Source organism: Nematostella vectensis, chromosome 10, assembly GCF_932526225.1.
Source record: "Nematostella vectensis chromosome 10, jaNemVect1.1, whole genome shotgun sequence".
Taxonomy (NCBI): domain Eukaryota; kingdom Metazoa; phylum Cnidaria; class Anthozoa; order Actiniaria; family Edwardsiidae; genus Nematostella; species Nematostella vectensis.
Genome location: NC_064043.1, coordinates 6,471,818 through 6,484,095, shown reverse-complemented (window position 1 = coordinate 6,484,095; position 12,278 = coordinate 6,471,818). Strand labels below are relative to the sequence as shown.

Genomic DNA, 12,278 nt, shown 5'->3' with positions numbered 1-12,278 from the left:
GGGCAGCCGTGGAATAGCGCGTGTTAATACCCGCTCTCTGCTATAGACTACCAATAGTGCAAGCGATATTAGCCCGTGTAGAGCTAGTCTGCGTCGAGATGGGTACTCCAGGGAATAGCAACACGACTTAGAATCTTGAGAGTTTCGAAAATGTACACAATATCAAGCTTGTGACAAAGAGAATAAGGCCCGCTCGTGTTAGCCCGTTCACGACGCGTATGGTCAATACATGCGTGTAATAATGCACTAAATCCTTGCCACGATTCACTTATACTCAGCCAGGCGCAAACGAGCGAGCGCATTGCGCGTTAGAAGTGGAGTAATCTGTTCGGGCCGTGATTATTGACACTATTACCTCGTATCGGGGCCTTGGATTTGTTTTTTCTCACGAGAAGACGCTGTAACATTTTTCGGTGTTCCTTTGGCGGTCTATTCGTCCTATCTGTTAGTGCCATTGTCCATGAGTGCGGTGATAGTCGGCGGAGCGCTGTCACTCTTGTTTCGATAGTGTTCTTCTAACCTGTCCGTGTACTGTTCATTTTGTTTTTGCCCGAAGAAATAGCTCAAGCGGAGCGGTCAGCGCGCTCTGGGATGCTGAGCGCGGCCACTATGCCTGGGCACTAGGAAGACTTGCCGCAAGAGGCAAGGGCCAAAAGCTGTCAATCATGTTGGAATGACGAAGTCACGCTTGTCACGCAAAATAAACGTCACGCACTTCATGCTCAATTTTTATTATCTTGCTTATGATGGTCTTATTCTTGGGTTTCAAAAAAAAAGAGACAAACTGAACACACATTTCATGCACACACGAATACGAAATAAAACGTTTGAATTCATGTCAGGCAAAGATTTCACTTAATCGTGGAGTTCCGGCGAGAGGGTGATGAAAAGTAGAAAAGTGTTTTTGCTTGTTCACTTTCGCGAGTATTAATTAAGTGTGTTCTGCCTAGTCTTTTTGACTGAGGACCCAAACGTATTCTAGTGCACTTATTTCTTAGGAACAAACAAAAACACGACCGCCTAAAAAAATACTCCTATAAAAAGTAGTATCGTAGTTACACGTTTTTCTATGAAAATGACAACGACTCATCATGGAATAGACTAAAATCATCAGGCAAAAGAATACTCACTAAATATTTTTCTCCTCCAAAAGCACCTTCACGTGCTTAGCACATGCTCCGATCCGCCATACTGATACTATTGAATGATCTAAAGAAAGTGTCGCATTTGTAAAATGACCAATCATTGTTTTTTTTTTTTTTTTCGTTTAGGTTGTCCAGATTGCTATTGCAACAGCTTTATAATAGACATCAAGGAACGAAGCAACTTTGAAGTCCTGGATTTGTTTTGGTGTCGTCAAAAATTCAACCTTAATTAAGAGCTTGATTTTAGCATTTTTCAATAAGAAGATTTTCAAAACCGGGCTAACTCAATTATTAGGCTACCAACAACATTTGCTACTACCGAGGTATTATTATTATTATTTAAAAAAGAAACAAGGGAAGTGGTCTGTCACGGTGGACGTACCAAGTGCACGTGACCTCCACATTGTGTTGCGTGACCAAATCCATCGAAATATATTTAATTCTCTGAGCTCCGCTTTTGCGCTGCAAACATCAAAAAATCCCCGTCATCATAACCCATTAATCGATTTTTAATTCAACCCCTTTAGTTCACCTTATTTAGAAAAGCTCGTAAAAAGCAAACATGCTTCAAATTACTTGGGTCTTTAGGCCATAAAGAATGGATTACATTTAATTGTTCGTTTGTTTGTGGTTAGTTGCTTGTTTGTAGAACTTGGTGTGCATAAAAATTTTGACATAGCGCCGAGATTTGTCATACTAACGAGAAAAAAAAACTGCCTGAACAATAAGAGATTGAATGTTATCACATGGAGTCACATGGATGACGTCTGCATGTTGCACAATACATGGGTCGATATCAAAATTTTGTCCAAAATTAATAATAACGATATAAAAATTATATTAAATGATAAATTCACTAACATCAAGGGTCTCTGTAATAGGTAAAAAGCACATCAGGATGACTAGTTATACTCGATTCCTGGCATCAGCACATACGCCATAAAAGATATGTACATTGTTGGTTAGTGACCAGATATTAGTCTTAATTAATAAAAAAAAAATTATAGAACTCTTCCTTATGTTAGTGAGAAAAAAACCTTTCGCTGACTATACTCCAATGCATCTCCTGTACCTTTAGGTTTCGCGTCTTGTAAGCGCATGATTTGTAAGATTAGGCTATCAGTTCTATGATATAACAAGATGAAATACATGGCGAGGTATTGACAGCGATACCTCAACCAGACTTGACCTGAGCTGGAATATTCCGATCTGCAGATATCAGTTAATTGCCTGCTGAGACAAATTGACCGGAATAATAGGCTGCTCAACATGCAAACTTCCCATACTCTCAAAGGAGTTAGTTTGACTTGTAGTCCTTTAGAAATTGCTCAAGGGTAACGTGTCATAATTGATTTGGATGAATGACTGTTTTCTAACTCATTTATAAACGGCAAAATCTTTGGGGTTTTTTCTGGTACTAAGTTTAATTTAAGGCCCGAATCGGGGCAATATAGCAAAAATAATAATAATAATTTCAGGGTCATATGAAATCCCACATATAAATGAGGGAAGTCTTTAGAAACTTTTAGGCACATATTTTGTTCGTCCAATAAACTTAAGGATCAACAGAGGTAAATATGCGCGCGATTCAAACAATAGCAACAATGCTTGAAAAACTTTAAATAAGTTTGGAAAAACTTTAGCTAAAAAGTCTGTTCTTGACCTTAAAGAGTGAACAATCAAATTTGATTCACAGAGCAAAGTCCTGAGTCCATCTTCCTAGGTACTTAATAACTCTATATAGCGACAGCTAGGCTTTCAGGGCGGCTGGAATACGTAGGGATTTGAGGTGAATAAGAGATAGTGATTATAGCAACAAGAGGTGAATATCAGGGGTTAAATACCGTTCTCTAGCATGGCAGTGAACTCCACCAGCTCGTCCATCGTGTCAATCGACCGCGTTGAATATGATCTCATCAGAACAGAAATTCGCATCCCAGACAGACGATAACCTTTCTATCCAGTCTTCCCTGATATCCGTTAAATAGCTATCTCTATTCCGGCTGAGACGGCAAAAATACCTTGAAATCTTGTAGTTTTATGACGACGGTCAAGGCTCTGGTCTGAAGGTGATTTTGCAGTGTGACTTCTATGAGGTGTTGGTCTTTATTTATGACGTATGCTGGGCGAGTGTATTTATCATTTGGATCAGGTCACAGGAAGTGAATTTCAAATGGCGTTACTTCCGCTCATAATTGTTATGAGGCACGGTGTTTATAAAATAGGTGATAGAGAATTGAAGCTGAAAATAGGTAGTGTTTCGGTATAATTCTATTACATAAGTGACAAGTGACAGTTCGTTAATATCGATTTCAACCACGTGATTATATTCCATTGTAAATCAGTCAGATCAACAGTAACCGAGATCGGAACTCTGAAATACAGCTAACCAGTACGATTACAAAACCTACAGCTAACCAGGACTTTGAGAATCAGAAAACACGATCGGATACGCCACAGAAGTAAGTTAATTTGTGAGTCTGAATAACTGTAAATAAGCTTTGATTCCATGCAATCAATGTAAATCAAATAACTTTCATTCATTCTAGATCGAATAAATATATCTTTACACATCGTTGGATTGTTATACGGTTTGTGGCGAAATCCTCACTGGAACCTAACGCAACAGGTAGGAACGTCAGGAATCCGTAAAGGATTACCGGATGGTACGGAAACCGAAAGAGCAGACCACGTATGCTAAGTCCTGGAAGTATTATGTCATTGATTCACTTTCCATCTACCATATTATAGCCTAGTTGATGTTATTTATCCTTAATGTAATAAAATTATGTATCCTTGAACTTGTAAAGTTAAAAAAAATACATTCAGGTGACACAACATAAAAATGATGTTTGCTCTATTCTTTCTGATAGAATTTCCCTTTCAACTCAAATACGACACCTGACGCTTTAAGACTTATTCTACAAGCGGAGCGAGGGAGATCCCTAGAATCGACCTTAGAGTTTCTCGCCCCAAACATTTTTTTTTTAAGAGATTAACCCATTTTTGGCATTGAAAATGCATTGAGAAAACATTGTTTGCTCAGCTAGCGTGGTTTGTGCACCATTTCAGGAGGTGTTGCAAAGTTATCCGACAATATATGTCCTATGTCTTATGGTCTGCCGAGCTTGGCCGTGCCGGCAATGCTGGCAGTTGCTAAAGCTCTTTGCACAGGGCTAGGAATGTCAATAAACCAATAAACCACTATACGAGGGTATATTCGCAAGGAAACAAAAAAAAAAAAACATCCACGATTAAAGCCTGATACTTTTCCATGATTTGATTAAGAATACTTCACTCTCTCGAATTAATAATCCGTTTGAAATGGTTGCTTTTTGTAAGTATTCGTATGGATGCTAAAATGACGTGTTTGGCCTACTTTGACTGATGGCAAAGGTCCCCCTTTTTCCGGGGAACGTTTTCATGGTGTGAGTTTTTACCTCCCGAACAAGTGAACATCATCTGCGGGGGAACACTAATGTGGCTGTCACGCACGACTCACAACGTGACAGGCGTGTCACGTCAACCGAATGATTATTCATACTAGAGTAATCATTATTGTGTGATGAGGGGAAATGGATAACCACAGTCTTGCACTCTACTGGCCTCTTGTAGAGCGATACCCCAAAAAAACTTCTATTAGCGGAAAAAATTGAGCGGAAAACCTTATGACAGCTGTTAAACACAAGGGGTGTGATTTAATTCTTTTTTTTTAATAAAAAAGAACATAAAACGTTAACTAGAGTCGTGCCTTAATGTTCATATGTTTAAATTTTAAATTATTGGCCAAACATAAAATCAAAATCGGTATGCGAAAATGAATAAGTGATTAAAAATTTCACTAATCTAATTTTGTTGTAAGATCTCTGGAGATTCCAAAAATGTATTTCTTCGAAATTAAAATTTCCTTAACAATCCAAGAAGTCTTAAAGCATTGTCTGCTTCGTGTATCGCGGATGACATGATAATAACAACATTATTGTTACACATGGAAGCGCTTAAACTTTAGACTGCATTATAGTATACAGGTCATGTGGATCCAATCCATATTTCCGTTCCGCCGACGTTCCCACGAGCGCTTGCCGATGGGTGGACGAATGTCGTCACGGATATTTTGGCTTACGAGTCGGTAGAAGATCGTGTTCAAGGAAAAATAGGAACAAACATCAGGAAGGGTGGGGCGAGGGATTATTTATGATCTATGCTGGCATTTTAATGGCCGAATTTTATTTAAGTATTTTTTGTTTAGGTAAACATGCCAACTATTTTTTTAAATAAGCTTCAAGTTATTATATAAAAGAGCACTGTTTTGACGACTTTTATTTTATTTTCTCTCTTTTCCCTTATGCGGCTTCCCAAAAGAAAGGATACTTTGATTTCGAAAGAAAAACAATCCTTTTTTAAACAGAACCCTGTTTAGCGGGAACCCTCTATATGAAGCGTGGACATCAAGCAAAAAAAAAACACTCATCGTCTGACCACAAGTCAAAGGAAATGTTGGCGAGCGCTTCACAGCACCCCACCCCACCCCCAACACGTTGCCCAAGCAGCTCCAGCATTGCATGCTGGGTGATCAGTGTTGGCTGTTTTTTGTCCGCGATTCTGGTGCTGCATGTACAGGGCTTGCTGCTTATATAATCATGTTACTTATCGTAAGTGTTAGGCTTGTTAGACTTGTTATCGCGTCTGCCTTGCAAGCATTCGGTATCGCTTATCTTTGTAAATTTGAGTGTTGCTTTCCCTACAGGATTTGCATAATTTTGTGGTCCGCGCACTGTTACCTTGCGCTTGCGTAGAAGAGCTGACAGGATAAGATCATTTAAAAACCCTCACGCTACCGTAATACAAATACTATTCAACAATAGTATCTTGCGCGAAATTCACCTAACTTGGACACTTTCAATCGACAATACTGTAAACATGGACAATTTTGTGCGCACAAGCGCATTTGATGGCTTTGTGTTTTTTTTTTTCGATAAGTAGCCGCGGAAATTTCCAGGTCTTATACCGAGTATGGAAAGGACTACTCACATATTATAGCCTTCGAGCAGGCGTTTCGCTCTAGCGTTCGTTCGATAACTAAAGCATTCTTGATTAAAGAGCCATAGTCAGACGCACCTTTGTTATTGTTTTCACTGAACATTGGAAGATAAATTATGTAAAGAAATCGAAATAACAATCTAAAGTTTTATACTTCATTCCAAACTCAATCGAAAATATCGCAAAAGCTTCTACAAATCAGCTGATGGAAATAGATGCTTTCTTATACTGGGTGTTTTGCAAAATGGCGGCTGTCAGAGGCTCTATATGAGCGAACTATCACGCCACAAATTTGAGCATCAAATAGCGAGACGTCCAGTCAGGCAATCATTCGTGCCAAACAAATGGACACATTTCTCGCTGCACTTGACCCGTCAGCAGCGTAATGCTCTACCAAAGGCGTGTTAACTGTTATGGGAAGGATATTCATGTAAATCCCTATTTGAGAGCTATACAGACCTGATCCTAAGAGCGATGCTCGGAAGCACATCGAGCTTATCAGATACGTTGGCCTAGAGCAAGAGCACTTCAACGCGGGTACACACTTCATGGCTACAAATCTAACAAGCCAGGCAAGCCAGATGCTTCTGAAGGCTCGTAAGGATGGGGTTGTATCTTGGACGGGATGCGAAGCTATGGCCCGAGTTATTTGACAAGATTGAAGGTTCAATCAAGGCGAGACGAGAGAGGAGGCGATTGGCGGAGAGACGGGAAAACATTCTCTGGGGCGTTGATAAGAAGAATAGAAAAGGAGCCCCTTATCAAGCAAGATACAGCGCTTCTCGACTGTAATGAAAATATACAAAACAGGGACGGAGAGATGACAGCCATAGATAGAGGTGCAAGGGGAGATGGATGACGTACACGCCAGTCAACACGCCAAAGAGGCGATAGCGATCTCTTGCCTTATAAGTGCCAATAGCATATGCACATGCGGACTGCTAGAAATTGCCCCATCGTTTACACATGTATAAAATGCACACCTTTTATTCCAAAGTGGGTGCGCCTGGTAAACGGAACCTGGTCTTGTACAGGGAAAAGCCAGGTCTAAGTATCTTTTTAGGTGAAGCATTTTGCAGAAAATGTCTGGTGCTTTTCAGGTGAATGCCCGCCTTAAAAAACAATATGTGCGCAGCCTACCAAGACAACATCGTACCACTCACTTAGCCTATTACTTTGCCCTGTAATATACAGTGGAACCCTGTGAACTCTAACCCTAGAAAGATATTAGAAACTATTTGCGTTCGAGTAATATTGGTAAGCCTGTCCTCCGGAACGATAATTTGCGCAGTGCAATGGTATCAAAATCAGCAACTTGACTCATTCGCTTTCAGGTTATCGCTAAGCTCACGGTTAAGTTTTTACCAATCCTAGTCTAACCACATGGGGGAGGGATGTTTTAAAAGTAAGCGTGACTCTAACGAAGGGCAGCTACCCTTAGCCAGTCTAAGGGAGACTTGCGGTGTTGAAGTAGAACGGTAGCTCCGACAAAGGCAATGAAGTCCTCTTAAAGACGTGTCCGCAAAAGTAGAGAAAATAGTAATTAAGTTCAACAGGACCACTCCGACTCGCCCAATTATGTCTTGTTAGTTGTCAGCTTAACTAAAAAGAAGTGCTTAGTACCCTCTCAGTACCGTATCTGGATGAGAAGCTGTCAATTAGAGCTCGGAATAATGACAATTCTAATGGCTCTTTTTCTTCACTACTTTGACCCCCTGTGACCGAAAGCTTCAGGCATGTCAAGACTACAAAAGCTTGTGTGAAAGCTTGGAGATACTTAGACAAAAAAATTCATTAAAAATATCGTATAGTAAAAAAAGATGCCCTAGAGCAATGAATTTAAAAGAAAATCTAAAAATGCCCAATCTCAGAAATAGCGTATCACTAAATCTAAAGACACTTTACATTGCAAGCTTTATGTCCTGCTTAACGTCCTGTCGTTTTAATCAAAAGAAGGGCTAAGTACCGATTACTGACTACATGTCTCATGTTTAAAACTGATTTGAAACACGACTTGATCCCGTGGCATACCTTTGGAATATGCCACAGGAAACCCACACATTAAACTCGCAAACAAAGTCTTTCTACGACAGAATGAAATATATTTACAACGAAATATATTTACAACCTCAAGGAGAATTCAGTACGAAAGAAAACGTGTCCATAGCTACAAAGAATACCAAGTAAAAAGCTTAAGATTCATCGAATGATTTTAGGGGATGCAATTTTGTGCTTTGCTTGTGGTTCCAATAACAAAGATCTCCCATGAATGTGCACAAATCTGTCAGCGTTATTTGAACTACAGTGTGTCTAAGCCTAAGGATGGACATTTGAAATTCAAAAGCGTGCTAACTGGTTTCAATCTTCGATTTCATCGAAGAGTAAGACGGCGCCAGAAAACTAACGCATGCGTCACAATCACCTGAGACGGTTATACCGTACCCAAGTACCCCTTTACCCAGCTCTATGTTTTTTAACCTTTACGGCAAGAAGGAGGTGAGAAAAGTCTCACTGTTTTTTGCATGGTTCAAAGGTCTAAGGTGATTCCAATCTTCGAGTTTACCTAAACTAAACGCGCCAGAAAGCTAACACATAATCAAGATCGCCGCGAGCCAATTAGCGAAGTAAAAACTCCCAACTTGCATTTATGGGTTCTCCTTTACTCTCTAGTGCCAAGTGAGGGTATAGGATGCAAACCTCGATATGAATGCCAGACAGACCAATTGTTGTGAAATACGCTTTAGCACGACTATAGATCAAGCAGAAGGGTAAAAGGGTCCTTCATCTGACTCACCTTCTGCTGACGTTGCTGCAGCCATACACAATAATTTATAAAGCTTGACCAACTCTCCACTCCTTTCCAGCGTCCTTATCAATTTCATTTTCCGTAAAGCACAAAAACCGCTTTGTGATGACTATTCGTTTCGCGCGCGAGGTTGAAATTCTTGCCGGCATGGGTTGACTCACTGGATTTGTGTAAACTGATTTACGTGCTCGTTAGTGTATCGGGCGGCAAGTGCGTTTGCCGTAAGCTTTGTTATCATTGATTGCAACCATTATGGCTTTCTGAGTGATATGTCATAGCTGCTAAAAGGAATCTTATTCTTATTCGCCGCACGTATCAACGTTCAGAACCCGGAAAACCCCAAAGCCCCGGGCCCTATTCGTACGGCTTCCGGCGCGCTTGGCTTATGCTCAAAGCTGTGCGAGTGTTTGCTAAAGATATATACTCGGCTTGCTTAGTAGATAATCCTAAGACGATTATGCTGTTGTGTGTATCGGTGGATGGCGATCAAAACGCAATTATGTTTGTAATCTTTAGAAAGCTAAAAAGAGTGTGAAGTGTCGAAGACGGTTTGAGTTTGTCCCAGAGATGGACTCGTGACAGTTTTCAAGTGGCCTAAGACGTCATTTATTTGTATTTAGTTTTGAATGCTGTTTGACTCCTGGGAGCGGTATATTAGACATTGGAAGATGAACAACTTTCACGTTAAAAGTCGCATTTTGAATAGCTCGGACGTTCTCTGGAGAATGACTTGTCAAAGTACCCTGTAATAAAAGTACCCTACCCACCTGCTAGTCTGGCTGTTTTCTCCTTGGAGTCTCCTTCATACGACTATAAGAAAAATTGTCGTGTTAGCTATTATATTGGGCAGACCGTCCAAGCTCGGGCTCAACTTGCCCTGGGACTGCTTAGGGGGGGAGGGGAGGGGGTGAAAAACCCCTCCCTCGATGATAATAGAGATAAATTCTTAACATGTTTACTTCCCAAAAAATCAGATAACTTTTTGATGAATTTTCTCAAATAATAAGAAACATGTGTTTCAAATAATTAAAGAAAACTTCCAATTAGTAATCCATGTTTGAAAACTGATGTCTTTTTATTTAGTTCTTGAGGTAGGTTAGGTAATGAGGGATACATTTTCATCACTGGGAACTATCTTCTGGATAACTCCTTTTATTGCATTGCATTATCTGACTACCATCGTTACGGAAAGCTGCTTTTTGATAAATTATCTCAAATAATTAAAAGCATGTGTTTCAAGTATCAAATAATTAGAGAAAACTTCCAATTAGTAATCCATGTTTAAAAACTTATGTCTTTTTATTTAGAACTTGAGGTAGGTTAGGTAATGTGGGAAACCTTAATCACTGGGAACCATCTTCTTCTGCATAACGCCTTTTATTGCATTGCATTATCTACTACCATCGTTACGAAAAGCTGCATAGATCTAGAAAATGTGATATAAAAATATCTTAACAGCGAATCTCAAACCTTTCAACCCTAAAATATTTATCCTATGATAGTGAAATTAAACCACACACGAAACTATTAATAAAGAGTGTAAGCTCACTGGGAAATTTAGTGTATTTTTACAAACGATTTTGATCAGGAGATCAAAATGTGCAGCTGTTTTTACTTTCAAGAAACATCAAAGCACAGTCAAGATAAAGTGTGATAAAAGCAATATTTCGTTGGGAGTAAATCACCACCTAAAATGCCTTTTCTTTTGTCTGACCACGAAGTTGTTATAATTTTAAATCATTTTAAGACGTTTTATTGTTAACCTGTAGCTCCGACAACCTCCAACTTCGCGGCATAACCAGAAGCTCTGAAGGTACATCTACCAACATGCTGTTTAATCACAAGGCATTTATCTCATGACAAGGGACACAGTCGGGTAGACTGGCTTATCTATAAAGATATCAAATATGAGTTACGCAATTCGTGCACTATCATCCATGCCCTGGGTGCCAGTTCTACGTTCCCATACTAGCCCGTGCGCTACACGCAAGCCATCAGCGACTTATCCTAATGATTACTTACACAGCCAAAGCCACTACGGTGGCCCTAGCACGTAGGTAGTGTAAACATGACACGGTGGTAAAATGTGGGGGAAATATTATAGGGTTGTGGTCGCTCTATCGCCCACAATCAGACGACGAGACACTGATGCCCGCTTTACGCAATAACAGCATTGGTTCTTAACATTAATTGTTTATTTCTAAATCATTGTTTGTTTGTATTGTTGTTTCTGAAACATATTTAAGGTTTGTGATGTTTAGACGTCACAGATCCGGCCGGCGGCATAAGAGTATGCCGAGATAAAAGAGAAAATTTCAACGCTGGGAACCAATTTAACTTTGAAATTATCCAGTCAATACTTTGTTCGATATAGAAAACCTCCGAGCGAATCAGATGCTTTTTATTTTTATTCTTCGAAGCTCAGAGAGCTCGGATCTTCACTTACTGTTCACCGCGTACTCACACACGCGGATTAAAAAAAGGTGAAATAGGATTTACCACAAAATGCCCATATCTGCCGAGGGGCGGAAATGAGAAGTGTTTGGTCATGAAGATAAGAAATAGAGTATTTCACTCGGCTGTCAATCACTGCCAATTAGTGTCAAAAAAATTAATAGTCAATTTCCTGGAATTGGTGTGGCTGGAATGTAAAAGCCGCATTGTCACCAGTTTACTTCCGGAGGTCCGACGGAAACCTCAAAAGAATCTATTAGAATCCGAGATATTTAACAGGCCATCCGCTCTAAATTATCAATCACATCCTCGAAGAAACTTCCAATAGACAAACTGCTTTCAATATTTTGTAATATTTTTCGCGTTTTTCGTTAAAAATCATCGGATATTGTTAGGTAATCGACCGGAAGTAAACTGGTGACAATGCGGCTTTAACTAGATCATATTGATGACGATAGCACATAAAACCGCTAGCGACTGAGAGCACCCAAGCGCCGACACCTTCTTACCGCTGCGCGCCGTTTCTACTTTACCGCGCTGTCCACTGCTCAAAGTATAATAAGGGGAAAATATTGTCCAGGAATCTCTTGCGGGCACTGTCAATTGTTATACAAGAGCCAAGTATTTACCATTTTATGAATGAAAGGCGATAACGAGCACACGATATACGCCTATAATTACAAGTTTATTTTTATATCCTAGTTTACAAAAATTGAAATGCGAAAACCTTAAAACGGTATTGTGACGAGTGCCTAGAAGCATAAAAAGCATGTGTAAAATGGTAAATAGGAAAATAAACACTGAATATTTACAACAGTTCTATTTTATGTGCG

At 39.7% G+C, this 12,278-nt stretch overlaps 1 protein-coding gene across 7 annotated transcripts in view; it reads right to left on the bottom strand.

Moving 5' to 3' along the window:
* LOC5521960 (stAR-related lipid transfer protein 13) overlaps positions 1 to 12,278 on the bottom strand; it is a 33,281-nt gene that overhangs the window by 11,335 nt on the left and 9,668 nt on the right. For 3 of the 7 annotated variants that reach the window (XM_032367350.2, XM_032367348.2, XM_032367355.2), the window contains one exon: positions 9,759 to 9,801. In XM_032367350.2, coding sequence (XP_032223241.2) covers positions 9,759 to 9,801 — 43 coding nt within the window. Of the gene's footprint in view, positions 1 to 355; positions 2,946 to 2,989; positions 4,808 to 6,644; positions 8,024 to 8,979; positions 9,718 to 9,758; positions 9,802 to 12,278 lie in introns of those variants that run through there. The other 4 variants (XM_032367354.2, XM_032367353.2, XM_032367352.2 and 1 more) reach the window with 4 other exon arrangements.